This window comes from Bubalus bubalis, chromosome 12, assembly GCF_019923935.1.
Source record: "Bubalus bubalis isolate 160015118507 breed Murrah chromosome 12, NDDB_SH_1, whole genome shotgun sequence".
Lineage (NCBI taxonomy): Eukaryota > Metazoa > Chordata > Mammalia > Artiodactyla > Bovidae > Bubalus > Bubalus bubalis.
The window spans coordinates 102,014,717-102,040,228 of NC_059168.1; the positions used below are offsets into that span (position 1 = coordinate 102,014,717).

General features: G+C 53.5%; 1 protein-coding gene across 1 annotated transcript in view; it reads left to right on the forward strand.

Moving 5' to 3' along the window:
* CFAP77 (cilia and flagella associated protein 77) overlaps positions 1-25,173 on the forward strand; it is a 150,986-nt gene extending 125,813 nt beyond the window's left edge. The window contains exons 5-6 of the mRNA XM_025261933.3: positions 1,003-1,104; positions 24,731-25,173. Coding sequence (XP_025117718.2) covers positions 1,003-1,104; positions 24,731-24,853 — 225 coding nt within the window. The 3' untranslated portion in view covers positions 24,854-25,173. The remainder of the gene's footprint in view (positions 1-1,002; positions 1,105-24,730) is intronic.
* The last annotated feature ends 339 nt before the right edge of the window (positions 25,174-25,512 follow it).

Sequence of the window (25,512 nt, forward strand, 5' to 3'; positions counted from 1 at the left end):
CCAGGGGCACACATTGAATCAGAGTCCCCCTCTGATCCTGCACCTGGGGGCCGGGGACCTTGGGTGAGTCTGCTGGGGTGACCGTGACACCGTATGATAGACTGGGTGGCTTGAACCACAGAAATCCTGGAGGCTGGAAGTCCAAGGTGGGGGTGGCAGCGCCGGTGGCCCTGGAGGCCTCTCTCCTCGGCCTGAAGACGGCCGCCTTCTCACCCCGTCCTCACAGGGCCTTTCCTGTATGGACACCCTTCTGCTTCGTGTAAGGACATCTGTCCTGTTGGATTACAGCCCCATCCTCTGACGTCACTGAGCCTTAGTCACCTCCTTAAAGGCCCAGCTCCAAATAACGGTCCCAACTTAGGGCTAGGGCTTCACCATACAGATTTGGAGGGGACACAGTTCAGTCCACAGCAGACCCCGTGAGCTACGGGTCCCTCACCATAGGCTCGCAGCATCTGTTCATGGGTACGGGGGGTGCAGCTTAGGAGGAGCTGGACAGCCTCTGCGGCTCTGAAATCCCACCCACAGAGACCTCAAGGGCTCTCCACTGAGCCCTCTAATTCCTCCTCTCAAAGGAGTCCTTGCTTTTCCACGAGCAGACAATGCTGAGGACCTGCTTCCCATAAATGGCAACAGCCCCGTCAAATCATTCATTCGTTCAGACCTGGTGGCATCCCTAGTAACCACCAGGGCTGTCTTAGCTAAGGAGGACACATCCCTTCCCTTGAGGCAGCTGCCTTCCAGAACCCAGAGAGTTCTAGGGTCGAACCAGAAACCAAAACAGCACGCTCTCAGCAGCCCCATGGTCCCCTCCCTGAGTCCACCTGGTCCCAGGCAAGGCCAGGGGTACAGGTGCCCTGAAATCAGACTGGGAGAAGGGCCGGAACCAGGGGGAAAGTGCCCCACGGGGCTGCCCCAGCAGGAATCCCAGCCCCTTCGTCATGGCTCCGGCCTCTGCAGGAGCCGGTCACCACCAGGCCTCGGCCTTTCTCTGACCTGCAGGTGATCCTTGGGAAGCTCTACGAGACCCGGAGCAGTCAGCTGAGGAAGTACAAGCCGCCCGTGGGGCTGGACACCCTCTGGCACATGCCCCACTTCCAGAAGGTCAGTCCCGCCACCAACTGCCCCTGCCCGCACCCAGCGGATGCCCCCGCTTCCTGTTCTTTACCTGTCCTCTAGACAGGGGCTTCCGTGGGCTTCTACCCCTCGACTGGCACAACAGTGACCACAACAACAGCAATGCCAGGAAGAGCTAACCTGTTGGAGCCCTTCCTAAGTGCCACCAGGGACACCCTGGCCCCGGGAAGACAGCCACACAAGGCCATGTTCCTGGCCAGACCAGGCCCGGCCGCTTGTTTGAGTTAAACTGCAATTTAGACAATGAAGGGGCCCGTGCCTTCCTGAGCCTAATGCAACTGAACAGGCTGCCAGTGAGGCCTGCCGGCCGCCCTTGATGCGGCGCCCATGTCCTGCCCAAGTGGCCGCCATCAGCATATGTCAGTGGCCATTCACCCCGCTGCCCATCAGTCTGGGCTGTCGCCGCACACACGGGCAGGGCCGAGCACAGCGCAGGGGAGCAGGGTGTGCCGCTGGCCTGTTGCCACTCCCTGGCCAGCCTGGGCAGTGCCCATCGCCTCCCCCAGGGTCTTTCCTTTTCGCCCTCATCCCTCCTGCCCCGTCTCCACACTCGGGCGTTTGGCCCACAGCCTCCTTTCTGGCCCCTCTTTCTGTTGCCTTTCCTCATTCACTCTTCTTTTTCTGATTTTCCTGACATTCGATGTCCGTGGTGGGGTGGGGGGACAGACATCCTGGGGACCCTGCCCAGGGAGGGATGGGACCCACAGCTCCCCGGGTACGAGATAACCTGCTGGCACTCTGCTCTACAATGCCAACCCCAGCCCCTCTCAGCCCCTCGTCTCTGATTTAAAATCTACCTGTAGTTCCTAGGGGTTTCCCTGGTGGCTCAGATGGTAAAGAAGCCGCCTGCAAATGCAGGAGACCTGGATTCGATCTCTGGGTCAGGAAGATCCCTGGAGAAGGGAATGGTTACCCACTCCAGTATTCTTGTCTGGAGAATTCCATGGACCGAGGAGACTGGCTGGCTACAGTCCAGGGGGCAGCAAAGAGTCAGACACGACTGAGTGACTTAGCACACACATAGCTCCCAAGGCAATGGACAAAGGGCTCAGGTGGTCTCCCCTGACCCTGCTGGGGCAAGGAAAGGGCCCCTTTCCCTGTCCAACACGCCCCACCCAAGTAACACAGATTCCCCTGTGTCAGGAGCCCTGTCTCACCTGCAGGTACCCCCACAGCCTGGCCCAGAGCAGGAGCAGAAATCCAGAAATAAATGAGTTTCTATTTCTTCTTCTTTAATCACTCAGTTGTATCCGATTCTCTACTACCCCATGGACTGCAACACGCCAGGCTTCCCTGACCATCACCAACTCCCGGAGTTTGATCAAACTCATGTCCATTGAGTCGATGATTCCATCCAACCATCTCATCATCTGTTGCCCCCTTCTCCTACCTTCAATCTTTCCCAGCATCAGGGTCTTTTCCAATGAGTCTAAGAGAGGGGATTTGACTCAACTGAGCACAGGTCTCTTCTGATCTTAAGACTGTTGTTATAAAAACCCGTTAGGAACAGGGCCACCTACCTGTGATGCCAGCCCTGTATCCATGCTGAGTCATTTACACATATTATTTCACATAGCAGCCTTACCTGAGTTCTGCGGAGGACTGGCAGAGATGGTGTTCATTTTCAAGTGGCTGGACCCGGAACCCAGGTCCCTCTAACCACCAGGCCCGAGGTCAAAGGCACCATCCACTGTGCCATTGAAATAACAAGAAGTAGAATAAAATGCAAGCGCCTGAGCTTACCAGGTGTTTTCTCTTCTTCCCCGGGGAGGCTCATGGGCCATGAAGTTCAGCCACAGGAATCTTAGCAGGGCTGGTCCTTGGGCACCAGCCAGGACAGCCCTGCAGAGGAGCCAAGAGCCCCAGGGTGCTGCCGCCACTGCCGAGACACTCAGCCCCCTCCCTACTGGGAAATACCACCGGTGAAAAGTACTTCCTGAGCTTCTACTGTGTCCCAAGTGCCAGACATGCATTATCTCATAGAATATGTCCATTCTATGGACAGATGAGGAGACTGAGGCTCAGAGAGGGGAAGGAACTTGCCCTGAGAGAAAGGGGTTCCTACTTGATCCAGGGCCTCTTCTCTGGTGGCTGGGCAGTGATGCCTCCTGAGGACACTATCCTTCACTTTCCAGTCCCACCCTGGCAGGTCCCCTCTTTGATACCAATGGGCTCTTTTCTGCCCCTTTGAGGCACTTAGCTGCACTGCAATTCATTCATTAACTGGGCCACTCGTTGTTCAATATCCATCTTCCCCAGTGTGAGCCCACAAGGACATGTCTGTTGCGTCCCCACTGTGTCCCAGGAGCCCAGCATGGGGCCTGACACCCAACAGTAACTAACATTTTCAATGTTAGTCACTCAGTTGTGTCTGACTCTTTTGTGACCTCATGGACTGTAGTCCACCAAGCTCCTCTGTCCATGGGATTTCCCAGGCAAGAACACTGGACTGGGTTGCCACTTCCTCCTCCAGGGGATCTTCCCCACCCAGAAGTTGAACGTGGGTCTCCTACATCTCCTGCATTGGCAGGTGGATTCTTTACCATTGGAGCCACCAAGAAAGCCCTGACACCCAACAGGTAAGTGTTTGTGGGAAGAATGAATAAAGGATTGGATGAATGAATGAATGTCCAGTACCGCCCAGGAGGACAGAAGAATTGAATAGCCTTTCACAGACCCTGTGAGACCCCCTTCCCAACTTAAATGTCCCAGTACCCACCAGCCCGGCAGCCACCGGCGGGGTCTGGATCCACAAGGGCCAGTCGTGGCTAGAGCCGCTCCTCCCTTGGGGCAGGGAGGGGGCTCTGGATGTTGTCGGGGCCCCAGGAGGGTCTTTGTGCCTCGTGTCTGTGCTGATCCGCCTGTCCCCCTTCCCCACCCGGCCCCATTATGAAAGGAAAAGGCGCTTCCAAAAAAGTGGAATCTGTCACGGTGATGGATAACCTAAATGGACTCTCCCCGCTCGCGAACAGATGTCGACGCTGAACTCTGTCAGAAATAATTAAACACCTTTCACACGGAAAAGCAGCAGGCAGGGCGCGGGCGCTCCCGGGCCGGGTCAGTGCGGAGCGAGCTGGCTTTCTACCCACCCGTCCCCACCGGGTGCCACTCGGGGCCCCTCCCGTCTGAGCCCGGAGGGACCACGGAGGGAGCAGAGCAGAAGCACCCCTCGGTGGGGCTCCCTTTTTGGACACACGGTTTCCAGCGCTACCTCCTGGGCTGTGCAGCCAGCAGTTGCCACGCGACGGCCAGTGCCCAGAGGGAGGGTCGGCCGACAGCTGGCGAGTGGCCTCTCTGCCAGGATGCTCATGACGAGCCGCCAGCCAGGCCCCGGGCCTGGGCCAGTGGCTGGCCCTCCCTGGGCCTCAGTTTCCCCACCTGAAAATGGGGTGGTGGGGCACTGGTTCTTAAGGGTCTCTTCCAACCCCAGCTTCCAGGACCAAGCAGCCACATGGCAGGAAGCACGGGGCTTGCGGAGGCTGCAGACCCCAAACTGGGGTGAACTGGGACAGGCCCTCATTCTCGGGAAGGGACATGAATTCATCGCCTCGTCCCTGAGTGGGGGGACTGCTGGGCTTGGAGCCTGCACCTTCTGTTCCTGCTGGCCGGGCTGTCCCTGCCCTCCACGAGGTGCACTGGGGGCCAGCAGAGCGGAAGACGGGGGCAGTGCAGTATGTTTGTGTGCGCGCGACTCCAGGGTCGGCCAGACCTGCGCCGGGTGGTGACCCTGCCACTCCCGACCTGGCACGTGGCTTGACCTGTCCAAGGTCCCGTTTCCTCTTCTGTAAAATGGGCCTGTGCCTGTCGGCAGAGCTGCTGGGAGGGTTTGATGGGAACACGTGCAGTGTTTAGCAGAGCACCCGACCCTTATCAAGCCGCCAATAAATGGCAGCTGCCACGAGGATGGTCCTGGTGATCACTCATTCACTCGTTCACTCATTCATTCATTTACAAACCTCATCCCTGAGCGCCTTTGTGTCAGACCCTGTTCTCAGCGCTGACAATATGCCTCCACAGGGCTGCTGGCGACAGGCAAAGAGTAAAGTGGACAGACGGCTGGTGGAGACAGGTAACTGTGCAGGTGGACAGCTAGATGGGGAAATTTGGAGAAGTTCCAGCCCTGGGCGTCCAACTCTCTCAGCCTGAAATGCTGGGGGGATGTCAACCTGGGTTGGCAGCCTCAAGTCTGGGGGTGGGGATGACCCCCCATAACAAAAGCTCCAACACCATGCACGCTCCAGTCGGCCCAGCCTGTTCTCCGGCCTTTTGTGGAAGCCTCCCTGGGTGTCCCTGGGCGGGGAGGGGGTCTGGCTCCCCAGGACAGCCCTCCCTGGGGCCTGTTGGGAGGCAGAATTATTAACAAGTGCCCCTCTGCTCTCAAAAGTGACCCAATCTGAACCATATATTCTCTGGTCTCCTGGTATTAAATCAAGAAAAACAGACAGTTTTATCCCCTTTTACAAAAAGACTACCAATGATAAAGGACCAAAGACAAAGGCGTGGGGTGCCCCCTATATTTATGGTGGTCCTGACAGCGATGGTGAGAGGCTGGAGACGTCCCAGGCCCAGCAATGGCTTAAGTATATGTTGGGACACGTTACGCAGATATTACGAGACAATGTACAGTGTCACTTTATTACGCAGCCACTGAAAACACTTTAACACATTTTATTTATGTTTGGCTGTGCTGGGTCTTCGCTGTTGTGCGGGCTTTCTCTAGTTGTGGCGACCAGGGTGGGTGCGACTCTCTAGTTGCCGGGAGTGGGCTTCTCGCTCTGTCGTCTCCTTTTGTTTCCAAGCACGGGCTCTAGAGCGTTCGTGGGCTCAGTAGTCGTGGCGCCTGGGCTCGGCTGTCCTGTGACGTGCAGGGTCCTCCCGGGTCAAGGATTGGACCCTGTGTCCCCCGCATTGGCAGGTGGATTCTTATCACTGGACCACCAGGCAAGTCCACCACTGAAAATATTGACTTTAGCCTGTACTTATTGGCATTTTAATCATATTTCCCCGGTTTAGTTCTGCTTGGCCTACATATTATTGGGGGAAAGAACCTGTCTTATGTGACCCTGTCTGAATGGAGGCACCCATCCGTCACGTGGGGTCGGTGCTCCAGAACAGATGTCCGGGAGGGGGGCCCCGAGTGGCAGCAGCGAATTCCTGGGGTGAGCTGGAGGCTGTTTGATTTTCTCAGACTCTCTTTCCTGCAGTTTCCATTTTTATAGTGAGTACATGTAACTTTTACAAAGCCAGTTAGGTTTTTTCTTAATGTTTTTTAGGGACTTCCCTGGTGGGCTAGTGGTTAAGACTCCTCGCTTCCAATGCAGGGGGCACGGGTTTGATCTCTGGTCAAGGAACTAAGATCCCACAGACCACATGGCAAGGCCAAAAAAATGAAAATAAATAAAATAGCAATGGGAATAATAAAATAATTTTTAAAATGCTTTTAATGGGTGAGGACTCTACATCCTTCCCCGGGGTGCCTGTCCCTGTGCTCAAGCCCCTTTCGGCCGTGTTCCTCCCCACGGCTCACGGAGCGCTCCCAGAGTTCCCGGTGAAGCCCGGTCTCCCCTAAGCAGTTTCCCTCAGGCCTGAAGGTCAGACGCCGGCACTCTCCCCCAGCCAAGAAGGCGGCTGACTTGTGGAGTCTGGACCTCTGTGGCTAAGTCTGTGTTATAATTGCCAAGATCCACTCTAGAGGGGGATTTGCCCAAGCATCTCGGGGTCTCTGCTTCAACCTGAACCCTCCGCCTCTCCCCCACCAAGCCCTCTACAGCCCCGATACCCCACCGACATTACATAGTCATTCAGTCACTAAAGTATGAACAAATTGACTATATTTTCATTTGGCTTTCGGTTTCAGCCCCACTGCTTTAGAATAATGGCCCAAGCTATTAAGCTAACAGTTTGATTTACAAGCTCCTGTGCTCTGAACGCTGGGATCAGACTCCTCTCTTTGTGGAAGACTAACCCTGCCTCGGGTCTCCTGGGCCCCTGACTCCCTAATAGAACAGGAGACAGCGAGGAAGGAAAAAAAAAAATCAGCAGTCAGCCAAGCAGTGACACCAAGAGATGCAGCTGATTAGTGGAAGCTGCTGAATCTAAGAAAAGGATTTTCTTTCCCACCTTTAAGCTCTCTTAGAAATCATAGCAGGCTGGAAGGTTAACTCTCTGTTAAAGCCCCAGAGCAGCCTCTCAGCCCGTCCACCCCACAGCCGCCCTCTTTCCAGAGAGCCTGCACCGTTCAAATAAAGATGGACCATTCTCTGAACGGGCATCTCCAGCCCCGAAGTCACTCCTCCAGGAAGGACAGACTCCAGGTGGACTGGCCCTCCCCGAGGCCCCTGCACCAGGGATGTATTTTAAGAACCCTGCCTCGCTGTCGCGTTGGAATAAGAATCATCTCAGGGTGCCGTGTAGGGCACTGAGAGCAGGGATGGAATATGTCACATGCGGGGAGATGGGGCAAGGGGAAGAATGATTCAGAGGCCCTGATGCTCTTGACAAGTCTTCCCTAAATACAGATTCCACCCCCCACCCCGCCGCCCCGCTCCATCATAAATCAGATCAGTATGCGGGAAGGCTGACTCGCCGAAGGAATAAAGGCAGGGGCTTAATTGGTTTTACATAATCCGGCACCTCAGAGAGGCAGAATTTTTAGGCACCTGCTCACGAGTTGACACTGCTGCTGAAATCACGGTGAGCCGAAGCTCTGAGAACGCGGGCAAGAGGGGAAGAGGAGGCTGGGCGAGGGGGGCGGGCCAGGGGAGACAGAGGCAACATTTCTGGTGCTGCTGGAGAAATCTCGAAGTCTGGGTGCGCCCGGGTCGTGGAAGGAGGTGGCAGGCGTTGTAGGGGAGGCAGGAGCTGGCACGCGCACCAGAAACAGCCCTGAAACCTGGGGATCCCCCCCTCCCCCAGCCCGGCTGTCCCTGTAATCTTTCCAGCACCCAGGAATTTGCAATTTAATCCAGGAGGCACTTCCGCCCTCCCCCATTGGGTGGCCAAAATACTGGGTTGGCTGAAAAGTTCCTTCAGGTTTTTCCGTAAGATGGTTGCCATTTCATGTTGAAAATCAGCTGGAAAATAGACTAAGACCAGCCTGTTTTGACATCAGGTATATACATCTAATCTCTGGAGATGGCTAGAATCTCATGTTGAGTTTTGGGAGTTGATAAGACTTTCCAGGTCCCCGGTTTCTTCTTCCAGCTCATCCCCGAGAGAATCCATCCTCCGCGATCTAAAGAGAATCTCCCTGGGTTTGAGAGGGCGTTCAGGTTAACATCTGCCCCCTCTGGAAGGACTCCTTCCCCGTCTCCCACGAATCCCTCGATTCTGCACGTCCCCACTTGTCAGCTTCTGTCACTTGGCACCAGGGCTGTGGGCGTGATGGGGGTCCTAGCCGCCTGGCATGTGGCCAGCAGGAGGGTCTCGCAGATAAACAACATCAAATCACCTACTCAGATAATTCGGGGTTCATTCAAACTGAGGTTTGTCAACAGTGCAGGCAGGATGAATGCAGAGGCTGGTATCCTCGTATCCACGAGCCGCAAGCAAAAAGCACAGCCTCCCTGGTTACCCTGGGAGATGCCAAGTTCGTGGACATCAGAGAACACAATGCATCGGGCAGGAAGTGACACAATGGTGATGTTTTATGTGGCCTCTTCCTTTCCTCTGCTCAAAGGGATCCTGGGAGATGATGCCTCCATGGTGCAGACAACGTGGGTAGTTTGACCAAAGTCCACTGGCTGGAGGCATGGCGGGAAGGACATCCAAGAAGATGGGGCTCCCAGAGGACAGCAGAAAGCCTCACCAACAGCTCACACATTTCAAGAGCCGCCGAGGGGCTCCCCCGAGCGCTCTGAAGGACGGTCTTGTGTTGTGTCAATGTTCACAGCAACCCTACGTGACAGGGATAAGTCACGCCATCTCAGAGATGAGGAAACCAAAGCTTGGAGGCTTCAGTGGCCACTGTTAAAAAGTGGCAGGTGGTGGCTGAGCCCTCTGGCCCGCTACCTCCAGGTCTCAGGCCCTGGAAGGGCTGATAAATACTAAGGACCTGCAACTGAGGTCAGGGACCAGTGAGGGCCAAACGCAGGACCTGGGAATGAAAGCAAAGGGTAGTCAGGAACTCAGGTGTTTATAGGTGTCCAGAGGGTCATGGCTGGCCCTGCTCTGGCTGATTGAAGCCCTCACAATAAACAAAACTTCCCACTGCCCTGATAGACTTTAGACCTTGACAAAGCCCCTGAGCATTTTTTAAATTGCAGCTTGGACCCAAGGCTAAAGAGGAAAGAGCCCATTGATGGGGGCTCAAGCTTGTTGTATCAAATGATGCAAGGCAGAGACGGAGCCCGGCAGCAGGGCTGAACCCAGGGGGCTTGGAAACTACGCTGGTGCTCCAGAACCCAGCCTGCCTCGGCCTCTGCATCTGTAAAGTGGGGATCACAGCAGAATCAGATGCAACTGTGCATGGACAGCACGTGGCAGGGGCCTGGCTGGGGCAAGGTCACGGAGCAGTCGCGTCTCTGGGTAGGACAGGGCTTTGCCATCTGCTCTTCTAGAAAAACAGTTCTCAAACTTGGCTGTGCCTGGAGTCCTCCGAGAGGTTTAAAATGCAGATTCCAGGTCCACCCCCAGCCCAGGGCCCCCAATCCAGTGGGTCTGGAGTAGCTGCCAAGCCTGCATTTTCAGTAAGTAGCTCCCCAGCTCCCTGGGTCAGTGTCATCTCCTCCTACACAGATGTGTTCTAAGCGCATATTTACCAAGTCAGGCAGTGCCCTTTCATATGTTTGACATAAAGCAGGCCAGGGGTTCAAAAGGAACGTCCCATTGGAGGCAGGCTGTTGTTTATTAAATAGCCGTAAGGTTTATGAATGTCTGTCTTTTTTTTTTTTTTTTGGTGATGTTGCACAGTATGCAGGATCTTAGTTCCCTGACCAGAGATCAAACCTGTGCCCCCTGCAGTGGAAGCATGAATCCTAACCACCAGACCTCCAGGGAAGTCCCTGGATGTCTGTCTTAATCTGCTCAGAACACTACTACAAAAATACCGTAGGCTGGGTGGCTTAAGCAATGGATATTTATTTCTGGCGGTTGGAAGTTGGAAATCAAGGTGCCAGCACGGACAGGATCTGATGAGCCTCTCTTCCTGGCTTATGGACAGCCGCCTTCTCACTGTGACCCAAGCACTCCAGCATCTCTTCCTAAAAGGGTGCTAATCCCATCATGGGGTGCCCATCCTCATGACCTCATCTAAACTTAACCACCTCTCAATGCCATCACCCTGTGGGGCTGGGCTTCACACACGCATTTTAGAGGGACCCACTTCAGTCCACAGCAGCTTCCTTTGCAAGTTCACTCGAAGCTCTGCCCGCTTGTACCTCCTTCCACCTCCAGGTCATGTCTCTCCTTTTGGAACCCCATGGAGCCATCTGCCTCCCCTTCTAAGTAACAGCCCTGCAAATACCTGGAGTAAGATACTGCTTTGTCACTGATGTCCTGGTTCTGGATTGTTCCTCCAGGCAGAGTTCCGAATGTCAGAAGGTGAGACCCTGTGTTGCAGGGACCATGGGTCACCTGAATGCCATGATGTCTGCCACGCAGCTTACTTTCTCTACTTCTGTCCACCATCACAGAGGATTTGTCGACTGGAACTGCCTTTCTACATATTTTTGAACAAAACTGAGGGTACAAATATTGAAGAAAATAAAACCCCCTTCTCCTTATAGGTTTAGCTGAAGGAGATGGAGAGGATCTTTAAGGATGTTTGAATCTCAGAGGCTTTTCTAAGGACTCTGTTGCCTTATCTCAGGCTCCTAACCCAACCATCCATCGGTCCAACAATCCATCTATCCATCCATCAGTCCAACCATCCATTCATCCATCCATCTGCCCATCCATCCATCCATCCATCCATCCATTTATCCATCCATCCCTCTGTCCATCCAATAATCCAGCCAGGATTTGTTGAATGTCCACAGGGCACCCCTAGCAGTCAAGTAAGGTCCCCTGTCCATTGACATTTCCCAGGAACAGCATCTGGAATATGGTATCAACGTCCTTGCTGTCCAGTTGATGAACCCTTAACTCTAAATTCCTGTTTGTGACTTGACAGGATCAGCCTTCTCAACTACAGAGTCTGTTCCTCCTTAAAATATACTGGAAGAATCTTCCTGCTTATTATTCTAAAAGGAGAAAAGGGGAAAGACAACACCAAGCCTGTACCCCACCCCAGTGAGCCACGGACACCACACATCTGAGTATGTCCCCAGCTTCCCTGGCAGCAACACAGGAGTTGTTCAACAGCCAATATGAATAAGCGATAAGGCGCTGATGGGCACTGCGTGGACAGCTCAGCAAAGGACTTAATTTGCAACCGAGCACAAAATCAAAGAGTCTGTCAACCGAGGAACCGTGCGCCTGGATAACCACCTTGCCGCTACCTGGGAAAGCATTGTCAGGTAAATTTCCAGAGAAAGTAATTAAGGAATCCCCACTGCCTAAACTCAGCAGCAAAATCGGAAGCTCTGGAATTCGATGCTCGCCAGGGATCTGGTGTCTCCTCCCAGCTTGATCCTTCATCACAATGAATAGTAGAAGTTTATGAAGAAGTGGGCTGGTGCGACTCCCCCCTCGCCCTCGGGAAGATGCTCTCCAGCACCGCATGGTCTGCTCGTGTTGTCTTGGCAGGGAAGCAGTAGGCAGCAAATGAAACCCCTGCTTGCGGGGCCGGGGTAGGAGGGGTGAGATTAATACACAAATATATAGCCCTCTCTGAGATCTGGCAGGTGCCAATTAATATTTATCAAGTACCCACAGCACGCACAGTACCGAGTATCCACATGGAAAACACAGTCCAGGGCGTCGGGGAGTCTACCCTCTGACTCAGAAAGCTACAAGCGGATAGATGCTCCGTGTGCTTGGAGGCCCCCGTGCTGATGCGAGGACCCATTGGGAGTTTAGGTCAGTATCTGCAGCTAGCGGCCTCCTCCTTCTGAGACGATGAGCAGTTCTCAACCAGGCATCCTCACCGCCGTGGCCTCCATGGGGTGAGCACCCGGGTCTCTGGGGCCTGCCCTGTTCACAAAGGTTCTCCGTCAGAACATCGCCTCCTCCCCTAACTCCCTCCTTCGTTTGAGTTTAAAACAAAAGAAGTCTATTAAAGTAAAGAAAGTTCTGCTGCCCACTGCAGATTAGAACCCCGCCGTGACCATCCATGTCCTGACAGGTCTAAGTTGGGTGGGCGGGTGAACCTGTCCAGCTGGGATAGCCCTCCACCCCGGCAGGCTGACCCCCCTCCAGCCAGATGCCTCTGGGCTACCTCCCAGAAGAAGAGCGCCAAGCAGACGCCCATCATCTGAACTCTGAAAAGGCAAGGGGAGACCCCCCCCCACTTCCTGGCAGCTCTGCTTGTCACGGTGCATGCTGACAACCCCATTGAAAACAGCCCTCGCCGCCACTGTGAAGCTCTTTCCGTCTCCCATTCAGTCCTTTCTCAGACAGTTTTTGAAAGGTGAAGAAAAGTCTGGAAAACGCTCGCCTCCAGCCCCCCTACCTCCACCCCCAGCCCCATCACCGAGGGAGAGGGGCGGCAGCTTGGGGGGAGCCGGGCTACCGAGCAGCCTCACCTGGCCCCACGGTGCACCGCCTCCAATTAAATCAAAATGGTTTGTTTTTAATGGTCTTTTACACTGACAAGTGGGCGATCATTTTGGGCCCACGAGCTGTCAGGGAACCGAGGCAAATCCTCCGTTGATAATGCCCAATGCTTCCAATTAGGAGCCGGGGCCGCTCCCGGCGTCCTAACGATTCCCTAGCCGCCCCCCAGGCCCCTTTGGCGCGGGCTGTTTCTTCTTCCTCCTCCGCCGCAAATTACTGACACAAAACGGAAAGGCCCCGCATCTCCTCCGCCACGCCAGGCCCAGGCCCTGTTGGGCTTAATGAGCCGATGGAAGTTTCGTGGCTCCGGCGCTAAATTCTTTTCTTGTTTGACAGCTGCTCGGCTAAGGCGAGTGTTGACCTTATAAAAGATTTAGTGTTTCTCATTATTTTCTGTCAAGCTTCACAAGTGATGGCTCTGCGGTTATCATTTGCATCCTGGGTTGTGTGTGCGTGTGCGTGCGTGTGCGTGCGTGCGTGTGTGTGTAGGGGGCTCTGGTGCAGATGGGGAAAAGGGGCTTTCTCTGCCCGAGTTGCATTTGGCCCCCACACACCAGCTCCCCGCCTGACACCCTTCTCCTGGGGACTTTCAAAGAGAAGGCAGGAAGCAGAGCCAAGGTGACCGGACAGTTCGGTGGCTTCCAGGCCTCCCAGATGGAGCTTCTGCAGAGGCAGCCCGAGGCAGGCGGACTCCCAGAGGCTGCGGGAGCTGGCCCAGCCCGTGATGGACGTGCCGGACAAAAGGACCGGCTGGGGCAGATGTGGTGCTGAGCACAGTTCAGAACCACACTCAAGGCTTTATCACCGGGAACTTACACTACTTAAAGGCCCCGTGGAAAGCCACGGCCAGCACGATTCTGGCCTCTGCATCCTAAATGAAGGTTTAACGGTTTTGAAAAGCAGAAGCAATTTTTCTAAGTGGCACGTATCACTGTCCCCTGTGGGATGTCCCCTGTGGGATGACTATGGAGCATGTGTTAGTCCTTATTTGTCTCCTGCACCTACGCCCAAGGCGGGTTGGGGGGCCCATTTTATAAATAACAAGACTCTGGGGAGTCCATGCTGGCTCTTTCACCAGCCTCCTGCTGGTCCCTCCGTCTCCTCTCTTTCATTCTCTGTGTTCTCCCCTCCTGCTAACTTACCCACTGGCCATCCCGGGTGAGGGTGCCCCAAGGTTGCCCCGAAAGGGAGAGAGACAGTTCAGGGCAGGTGAACACATGGATGTCTTCTCCAGGGGTTCTGAGTCTTTGTGCCCCCTCCTTGTTACCATGCGAGACCCTGTTTCGATCTCTTAGAGCAAATCCACGATGCACTCTCCCGCCCGTGCCCATGGCAGACCTTGCTAATCAATCACGGCACACTTTTTCAGGAGCCTCTATTTAGCCTGAGAATATTTTATGACCAAATGTGGCCACATCATGATGGGGAGTGCTGCCTACTTGCCATCCCTGCCTTAGAGGGGCCATTTGAATAAACTGCCACGCTACCGCATAGGGGAAACTTGAGGATGTTAGCTGAATAAAAGAAGCTGATCACCAAAGACCATGTACTGTATGACTTGATCATCAGGGAATATCCAGAATGGGCAAATGCCTAGAGACAAAGAGTAGATTTGTTGTTGCAGGGGCTGGAGGGAGGGAAATGTGGTGCAATTCCTCGGGGTCCAAGGTTTCTTGAATTATGAAAATATTCTAAACTTACATTGTGCTGGTGGTTGCATAGCCCTAGGAATATACTAAAAATCATTGATGTGTACACTTCTTTGGGAGAAAACTTTATTTTTTTCTTTAAAATTTTTTAAATTTAATTTTTATTTTATATTTGAGTAGAGCTGATTTACAAGCTCATGTTAGTTTCAGGTGAACAGCAAAGATTTATATACTTGGGGTGAATTTTATGGTGTATGAATTATATCTCAATTGTTATTGTTGTTTAGTCACTAAGTTATGCCCAGCTTTTTGCGAGCCCATGGACTGTAGCCCACCCGGTCCTCTGTCCATGGGATTTCCCAGGCAAGAATACTGGAGTGGGTTACCATTCCTTCTCCAGGGCATCTTCCCGATCCAGGGATCGAAGCTGTGTCTGCATCTCCTGTATTGCAGGCGGATTCTTTACTGCTGAGCCACCAGGGAAGCCCTTATATCTCAATAAAGCTATTTTAAAAATTGGGGAAAAGCAGCCCACTGGAGTCAGATGAGTGCTCATCGCCCAGATTCTGTCTCTGGAGCCCCGAGCAGGGTGATAATGGGGCCCCAAGAAATGGCCTCAGATGAGGGAGGGTCCAGGGTGTCCTCAGCCTCCCCAGTGAGATACTGTGCCTCTCACTTTCATTGTTGTTGTCGCTCAGTCGCTCAGTCGTGTCTGACTCTCTGTGACCCTGGACTGTAGCCCGCCAGGCTCCTCTGTCCATGGGATTCTCCAAGAAAGAATACTGGAGCGGGTTGCCATGCCCTCCTCCAGGGGATCTTCTCCTGGAATTTGCTCAAATTCACGTCCAGTGAGTTGGTGATGCTATCTAACCATCTCATCCTCTGCCGCCCCCTTCTCTTTTTGCCTTCAATCTTTCCCAGCATCAGGGTCTTTCCCAACGAGTCGACTCTTCGGATCAGGTGGCTATAAGTATTGGAGTTTCACTTACCTGGAGCCTATTAAACTTAGACACTGAAGGAGCAGAGATGGGCACCAACCCAGAGTTTTTCGGAAAATTCAAACACCCTGCCTTGGGATTGCCCTATGATTTATCTACCAACCTCTGGCAAACAGATTCACTGTTCAATTTTGATCTCAACTGCTGCCGACTAGCCTTAGCTAATCCTCGGGAATGATCTAGAGATTTTGTTTGGCTTCTGGAAATAGCAAATCGATTCTCCTGCTCAAAGACAAATGCATGACTGTCTTTTTCTTCTGCCCCACTGAGTCTCAAGAACTTCACAGTCTGTGGAGCAGAAACCTGGTTCCCGGGTCCAGCTTTGCCACGTAGTAGCTGGGGCTCCTTGAGCCAGTGTCTTAACCATCCTGAGAATCAGTCTCCTCTGTTTTCAGTGACGATGCCCTGTCCCGACTCCTTACGCCCTCCCCCTTCACCTGACACGGTCCCCCGCAGTCCCACGTTAGGTCTTGCAGGCAGGCAGGAAGTTTGTTTTCTAAGCCCAGGTTTGGCTGTTCTCTGAAAACACAGCATGTGTCAGCAGAGCGGGTCAGGTCCTGTGTCCTTGCTCCATCTATTTTTGGACCGCAGAGAAATTAGAGCTGTAGTAGAATAACAATTTAGGGGACCAGATGTCTCAGGAGAGACTGCCGCCCTTGTTAATTACTTACACTGCAGACCTGCTCCGTCAGAGTCGAGGACCCACCGCTTCCACCAGCAACATCCTACATGGATTTGTTTTCTACGGGGCCTCTGACCTCCAGCTGCCCGAGCTTGACAGAAATTACTGACCTGGGACTGATCCATAATTTTCAAGTACCTCTCATTAGAGGAGACAGCCTCTCAATCTTTTAAAGCGAAATCTCTCTCCCAGTCACCTGAGCGGCTGTCACTTAAAAAAAAAAAACTAAACTAAAATCTCTATAGCTGTCATTTTTTTTTTTTTTTTTTTTTTAGTTCTTGGGGAGATTTTTCTGTTGTTAACTCGGCTATTTCTTCTCAGATTCTACCCGGACTTCTTGGCCCCCAGACTGGGCATTGGAGATTTTAGTGTCCAGTTGGGGAATCGTTGTGTGGCTCATGAGAGGGTTTGGGAAAGCAGCCTGGCCCCTCTGCCCCTTTTAGGAGGATGTGTCAGGGTGGGGGGGGACTGTGGGAAAGCTGCTCCATTTGTGAACTCGACAGTGGTGATCAAAATCTCTAGGTCGTTCCCAAGGATTAGCCCCCTCCCACCAGGGGCTCAAGCCAAAGTCACACACCGCTGGTAATGACCCTGGAGACCGGACTCAGGATTCACATGGAATCCAACACAAATCACCAGCAAATAAGTCTCTAAATAGTGGGTGTATGGAGGGAGAGACTTCTGGCCCCAAGCTGCTTCTCCAAAACGCAGCTTGAAAATCATCCCTCGTGTTTCCATCTTAGAAAGACAAATAAGGGAACAGATAAAACCGAAGCTGTCTCTGCTTCCCTGTCCTCCCCTCTCCCTCCCAGAGGGGAGGCCAGGCAGGACTTCTGGGCATATTCTTTCCTCCAACTTCTTTCCATTTAACTAGATTCATGCACAGGCTTGAATAACACAGGGGATCATTTTGCAGGTTTAGAAATTGTCATATAAATGGCATCCTACTTATGTTCTTTTCTTTCTTAGTTGGATCTTAGTTGCAGCATGTGAGATCTAGTTCCCCGATCAGGGATAGAACCTGGGCCCCCTTCACTGGGAGCATGGAGTCCTAGCCACTGCACCAGCAGGGAAGTCACGATACTTCTTTTAATAGTTAGCACGACTATAAGCAAATAAGCAGTTGTGTGATTGTATTTTTATTGCGAGTTTCCTGGCTCTGTGATAGCAGAGACTATCTGAATTCTCCCTGACTCCTAGCACCTGGCACACAGTGGGTACTCGGTAACTATTCAATAAGAGAAATAATGAGCACGCAGATGAAGGGGCAATGGTCACACCTTATCCCCTAACCCAGGTCACGTGGGCACCTTCTCTATGACGGCACCAGTTTATTCCGCATAGTGACTTTCTGTCCAAAGTGGATCCGACTTTTCACACAAGCATATGCTATGCTAAGTCACTTCGGTCGTGGCCGACTCTGTTCAACCCCATAGACGGCAGCCCACCAAGCTCCCCCATCCCTGGGACTCTCCAGGCAAGAACAATGGAGTGGGTTGCCATTTCCTTCTCCAATGCAAGAAAGTGAAAAGTGAAAGTGAAGTCACTCAGTCATGTCCGACTCTTGCGACCCCATGGATTGCAGCCTAACAGGCTCCTCCGTCCATGGGATTTTCCAAGCAAGAGTACTGGAGTGGGGTGCCATTGCCTTCTCCGCACACAAGCATAAGAACTCAACAAACACCAAAGGGTCTGATTCACACAGATCACTTTGGCACCAAAGAAATTAAATTAGAAAATCAGTCACAGACGTAACTAACGAACTTGCCTGGAAATGTAAAACCCTATTTATAAATAACTTCAGGACGAAAGAAGAAATCCGAATGAAATTTGATGGAGATTAGATGAAAAGAGAATCAAACAAAAGTAAATATTCTCAAAACTTGTGAGATGAGATAAAAGAAAATTTAGAGGGAAACATAGTTGCCAATGCTATGTTTTATAAATGTTGATATTAGGGGAAAAGAGAAAGATTAAAAGGCAATTACAGCTAAGCAGACAACTCTAGACGCTGGAAACAGAACAACAGAGAGACTTCAAAGAAGGAAACCACAAAGTCAAGAGCAAAATTAATGAATGTCAAAGGCACAATTAAAGATATCAATCGGATGAAAAGTTGATTCATTGCAAGTAGACCGGAAAAGCACAGAGGCTTTCGAATGAATTGGGAAATGGGATCCAGGAATCCAGATCCCCTGGGGCAGAGTGGGGCCCATAGTGACAGGGGCAGGGACCTCAGGAAATGGTGATGGAGTGGCTCTTGGTGTCAGCTCTGCCCAGGACCACGGAGACCCTGAGAGAATCACTTCCCACCTCTGTGCCTTGGCTCTTCCATCTGTATAATGGGAGAGTTGGAGATACCGATCTCTGAGGTCTCTTCCAACCCTAGGTTTCTGGGAATCTTTTATTCCAATCTGGTTGCAGAGAGGCAAAGGGTATCATCCAGGCAGGGGATTGCGGTCCCTAACAAATCTATTTTTAAGGCTTGATGGTGATAATTGCTCACCTCCCCAGCCTTGTCTCTGTGTCCCCCAGCCACACTCACTGGCTTTCATTCTCTCCCGTTTGGCCACATTTGCTCAGGGTTTGGGCTGGTCCCTCTCATCTAGAACATCTTTGCCTTCCTCTTCTGGATAGCTCCCTCGTCCTCTCTAGAAAGACCTTCCTGCCCCCAGATGGACTTAGAATTCCCCAGTCCACAGTGCTACTAATTGCCATTAAATGATGACATGTACCGTGCATTTAGCGGCCGCCTCTTGTGCCATCTCGCAGGGTCCGTGTGGGCTGGCCTTGTTCACCAGCACGTCCCCAGGATGTCCTCTGTAGTGCAGGCACCTGGTCCTTATTTGAGCAACGTATTGAGATGCTCCCCATTCAAACAGGACCAGTGCCTTCGCCAACCTGCCCATCCTGCTCCCAGGGCTGCTGGCAGGCCAGTGGCGCTCGCCTCTTATTTACCTGCATTGACCTGAGAGTGACTCAGCTCCATTCAGCAGAGCTGTCTCCTGCCAAAGCCGTTACAGTTTCTTAGCTCCAGGCGGAGACAGACTGCAGATGGCTTAATTTAGAAGCATCTCGGAAGGAATTCTTTGCTCCACAGCTCTTCATCCTTTGACTCCGGGGGTCTGCGGGGTCGTGACCACACGCGCTTGAGGTCTGACTTGTGGTTAGGACCCTCATCTCTGGCGGAGCTGCTATTTTGGGAGGAGAGAGTGTGCAGGCGGGTGGGATGGGAGCTGCCCGGTGTCCAGCAGGGCCTTTCCCTTGACTCATTTCCTGGGCATTTGTTAAGAGAGTGGAGTTTCTTGGTGAGGATCTGGGGCCGGGAGGACCCCACGGCGCTGGGGTTCTGTGAGACCTGGGGCGAGTGACCTAACCTTCTGGGGCCCCTGGCTCCCCATCTGTAAGATGGAGACAACAGTGCATGCTCTGAGGCTTGTGTTAAATAAGTGCACTGCGCCTGGCAAACAGCAGGTCTGTTACCAAAACAGCCACGGGCCCAAGGTCCCAGTCGCTGGTCTCCAGGGCACATTCTGCAGAGGGGCACTTGCTTCTTCGTGTTCTGAAAGCCAAAACACCCGTCTCTGTGAACTTCCATATTCTGCTTCGGGAGCTGGGGACTTCATGGGTACAGAATATGCCCCCTCTCTTCTCTTTCTGTCTCGTGGACTCCCCTGGTGGTTCAGACAGTAAAGAATCTGCCTGCAATGCAGGAGACCCGGCTTTCGATCCCTGGGTCGGGGAGATCCCCTGAAAAGGGGAAAGGCAACCCACTCCAGCATTCTTGCCTGGAGGATTCCATAGACAGAGAAGCCTGGTGGGCTACAGTCCATGGGTTCACAAAGTGTTGGATACAACTGAGTGCCTTTCACTTCTCTTTCTAAATAACAGTCCCATGAGGGCCAGGGAGTCAGCTTCTGCTTGAGTGAGCTCTCTGGAGCGTCCCCCAGCCCCAGCCACTAAGCATCTCCTTTGATTTTTCACCTTCTCCCTCTGCTGACACCATTTCCTCTGCTGTATTCCCCTGCCAACCCTCTCATCCCAATCCTCCCAGGCCATAGTCAAGTCCCACCTGGCCTGAGAAGCCCTCCCTGACCACCTGAAGCCTGGTGAATTTCACCCCCTTCCTTTCTTCACTCATCCACTCATCTGTTCGGTCTTTTCAACTTTGTTTCAACACATCCTGAATGCCAGGCCCCATGCCAGGCACTGGAGGTCGTTGGGGAACAGGGCAGGTGCAGACCCCACCTTACAGGGCTCTGGGGCTGGACACTCACCCGTGCTCCCCTGGGTCCCTCCCATGCAAGACTGAAGTCATCCGTCCCATGAGTAACTTAACTCCGAGAAAGTCCAGCAGGAATGGGAATCCTTCAACAGCAGGGACCACATACTAAATGCCTGCCTCCCACATGTCAGCCCGGTGCTGCTGAGAACACAGTAGGTGTCAGAGCGTGTTGTCAGTCACTGGGGCGAACCTCTTGTGCCCCACACACCCCTGTAGAAAACCAGGGGGACATGGAAGCAGGAACACCAAAGCACAAAGGGTGTGGCACTTCACTGTCCTTGGCACTTAGGTACTTAATAAGTACTTTTTGATGGATGGATGAATGAATATTTCTTCCTTGACAAAGTTTCCAAGGAAGGAAAAAGAAAACTTCCCCTGGGCTTCTCTTTTGTTTGTGTGCTGATGTTAACCTGATTACCTCTAAGCTGAGCAGCACCTAGGACATGGATCCTCCTGTCACCTACTCCGGAGACTAGTGTTCCAAGCCACCTGTCACTAGCACTGCACACAATCACGTCAGCCACTGTCAGTACCATCCACCATCAGGACCACCCATCATCAATACCACTCACCACCCACCATCAGCACCACCCACCATCAGCACCATCCACCATCAGCACCACCCATCATCAATACCACCCACCATCAGCACCACCCACCATCAACACCACTCACCACCCACCATCAGCACCACCCACCATCAGCACCACTCACCACCCACCATCAGCACCACCCACCATCAGTACCACTCACCACCCATCATCAGTACCACCCACCATCAGCACCACCCACCATCAGCACCACTCACCATCAACACCACTCACCACCCACCATCAGCACCACCCACCATCAGCACCACTCACCACCCATCATCAGTACCACCCACCATCAGCACCACCCACCATCAGCACCACTCACCATCAACACCACTCACCACCCACCATCAGCACCACCCACCATCAGCACCACTCACCACCCATCATCAATACCACCCACCATCAGCACCACCCACCATCAGTACCACTCACCACCCACCATCAGCACCACCCACCATCAATACCACTCACCAACCGCCATCAGCACCACCCACCATCAGCACCACCCACCATCAATACCACTCACCACCCACCATCAGCACCATTCACCATCAATACCACTCACCACCCACCATCAGCACCACCCACCATCAGCACCACTCACCATCAATACCACTCACCACCCACCATCAGCACCACTCACCATCAATACCACTCACCACCCACCACCCACCATCAACATCACCCACCATCAGCATCACGCCCCATCAGTCACTGGTGGCTTCTGGCGTTCCCGAGTTCTGGCCTCATCACTCCAGTCTACGGCTCTGTCTTCACATGGCCTTCCCCTCTCCCTGTGACTTTTGTCTCTTACAAGGATGCCTGTCATTAGATTCAGAGCCCACCTAAATACTCGGGGTAATTCTCATCTCGAGATCTGTAATTATATCTAGAAAGCCCCCTTTCACAAATAATGGTCACAGTCACAGGTCCCAGGGTTAGAATGTGGATGTGTCTTTGGCCGGGAGGTCACCATTCAGTCCTTTCGAGAGCCAGAGGGATGCGTGGACTTCAGGGCTGTGCTTCCCAGTGAGGAATGGCTGGCGCCTGCCCCCCCGGGTCAGGACTATTGCCGCTCTGGATGCCACAGATGACCACGGAGGTCAGCTTGGCATCTCCATTGGCTGGGGTGCCCAGGAGGTCTTACTGAGCGTCTCTAGCTGCCTTCTGGGAAGCACGGGTGTCAGGAGACACATATCACTGTCTACAAGCCCCTGTCCCATGCCAGAGGGGACACAGGATAGACCCTGGAAAAGGCCTTTTGTTTACAGCTACTTCCGTCCTGCACGAAGTATTGGACCTTCTCTCTTCTCAGTACCTTCCGTGAGGCCACTTGGTAAGTTTTCTGAAACTGGAGACCAAGCTGAGAACAGCATTGTGGTGCGTCATGTAGACACTGCTGTATTTAAGATGGATAACCAAGCCTTGAGCCTGGGCCTGAGTGGCCTTTGGTGACGGTGGGAAGGGCCCGCCCAGGGGGACTCAGAGCTTTGGGCCTGGGCTTGGGCCCTGCCTGGAGAACAACCCTGATGCATGGCCCAGAAACAGGAGGCCTGAGGCTGGAGCTGGGACGGCTCCCGGAAATGCCGCCACGAGTGTCCACAGAGGGACCGGAGAAGCATGTCCATGCATCTCCTGCACTATTTGTTCCTTAGGACTCGTGGGCATATATTTTCCCAGAGGAGCAGGTCATGGCTTTCTGCAGAGACTCCAGAGGGCCCACAGCCCCGAGAATAAGGGATGCAGATTTATGTCCTGGAGTAGCTAACTCAATCTACTCATCACCATTTGATTTTTTTTTTTTACCAGTTTCTAATAAGTTTTTGCAGTGCCCTTCAGACGCTGCCAGAGCAGCAGCCATGGCAGAATATTCTAGAAGGAATCCAGAACCTAGTACCCAGGGGCTCATGGTGGGGGGAGTGCTAAGGCAGAGCTTCTCTGTCCCTGATTCCCTTTGGGGCCAGCCCTGGACCAACTCTGCTCTGGGCCTCAGTTTCCTCACCTGTAAAAATGAACACAGTGGAGTTAGATCCCGCTAGGCTCTGCATGCACCCTGACTCACCGTCTCCCTGGACCTGAGGTGTCCCACCCTAACCTGTGACCGAGACCTTGGACTGGGGGAGCTGACGGGGTCTGCAAGGAGGTCAAGCTCTGGTGAAAGTCATGACCTCCCCCCGGGGGTGGGGGTCCCCAGGCCACGGTGAGTCCTAATGGGGACCAGGGTGTGGGACACGGAGCACAGAGACATTCCCTGCAAGTTCCTCCCGCCTCCCCTCTGTGTCTGCGAGTGCTAAGTTGTTCCAGTCGTGTCCAGCATTTTGCAACCCCACCGGACTCCTTTGTCCATGGGATTCTCCGGCAAGAATACCGGCGTGGGCTGCCCTGCCCTCCTCCAGGGGATCTTCCTGACCCAGGGATAAAATGGGTGTCTCTTCCGTCTCCTGCATAGGCGGGTGGGTTCTTTACCGCTAGAGCCACCTGGGAAGGCCTGCCTTCGCTCTGTTTCCTTTAATTCTTCATCCGCTCTCTGTTTCTCTTTTCTCTCAGCTCTGTGGTCTTAGCTAACCCCTGCAGGGAGGGGTCCCTTGGCCTGGCTCTTGACGAGAACCTGTGGCCATGCTGGCCATGTGGGTCCCACCTTATCCTGAAGTCACGGCAGAGTCTTCAGCTGCTCCAGCGGACCCTTCGTCCGGACCACCACGTCCCCTCGTGACCCTGAGCTGTGGGGGGCCCCAAGGCCAGCACACATGCAGCCCCCTTACCATGGAACCCCCAGTTCCTCCTATAAGCCCCCTTTGTTCCCCAGAGAGGCCCTGACTCCGGGGAGGGTCAAGTCCATCTCTTTGTGCTCCTTGCAGCCCCCAACCACTCCACGGACTCTCATGAAACAGCTGTAGCCATCATCCACATCTTTTCCCCGCCCCCACCCCGACCCCCGCCCAGGAAAAGTGAGTCCCCCTCGTTCACTGTGGGACCCAGTGCCTGGCACAGAGCTGTGCTCAGAGATTAACACGTGTGGCCTGAATGAATGAATGAATGAACGGATGCACGCCTCAACAAGCAAGCCTGAATGAACCCTTTCTACCCCGTGCCTCCGTAGAAGAGAAATGCCATTTGGGGGGGATTCTCATATATTTGGAGGTGCTGCAGCAGACCTAGGAGACAGAAGGGTCTCCACTCATCACCACTTCTCGAGAGGGAAAGACTGGTCAAAATACTGACTGCACAACCATTTAACAGCAGAGGCCCCCACACCTCGGGTCTGGCTCTGGTTCTGGCCCAACTGTCAGCCGCGGGGATGGGGGTGGGGGTCAGATGGTCTTACAGTGACGGACAGGGCTCCAACTGTGCCTGGAGGCCCCCCTTGGAGAGAGTGGTTCGTTTGGGGTTTTAATGGTGGAGAATCAGCTTTGAAGGATGATGCTGGCTGAGAGGTCCCACTGCCTGGTGACCCCCATCACCGGCAGGTGACATTTATCAAGTGCACGTTGTCTCGGCAACAAACAAGACAGAAGGAAAAACGCGGGCACCGGTCAGCTCTGCTCTGACGCCCCTCCCTGTCCCACGGTGGGTCCCCCCAGCTTCACCCTGGAACACCAGGACAGCACTTTCCTTCCACTTGGTTCCCTCTGACAGAGACTTTCATTATCAAAGGTGGAAGGATGGGGCATCCCCGGGGGAGCCCTGGAGCACTCAAGCCCGCTGACTGGCTCTCCCTCTGTCTGCAGGTGGGCCCCCATCTCGCAACCTTCCCCACCGAGGCCGATCGCCAGAGAGCCTTCAAAGCCCACCGGGAAGAGTGTGCCGTGCGCCAGGGGACCCTGAGGATGGGCAACTACACCCACCCCTAAAGCCTGTCTGACGCGGTAGAAAATTCTCTGAAGGAGTCGCCTGCCTTGCCCCAACTCACACAAGACACTCCCCCATTGCTCCGGGTTCTGCCTCGGCCAGGACCTCGGACTCGGGTCTTAGATGAATTATTTTTGCTAAGAGCCCCCTTTAGAGTTAGCCACTCTCACTCCCCTTAGCCCCAGCAACCCCTCACTTAGGGACTCCCCTCCTCCAGCAGGACTCTACCTCGCTTCTCAAGCCCCAGGCTGATAAGAGAAACTCAAGTTTCAGGGCAGATTTTATAGGCTCCAGACTAAGGCTCTGTCCTCAAGTACTAAAAACAACCCAAGTATTTGCTGTAGAGAGTGTGACAGTGTCATGCTTCGAAAGCCCTCATTTCGTATTCCAAACAGATTTAATTTCTCTTTTCGGGGATGCCTGGTATCTCTCCGTGGCAGTACTATCTCTCTGGGACCCCTGAGGGCAGGAAGAGCCCACGCTCCTTACTTGGAGCGGGCCCTCACCTCTTCAGGGCTAAGTCACCTCCACCAACACTGATCTTGGAAGGTCACCCCTCCCACCTCCTGAAAGACAATGCCCTCCGGGGATGGAAGCACCCAGACTGGGGCCCTTCCTACCTCCAGCTCTCTGCAGGTCCTCTGCTTTCTCCCCACAAATT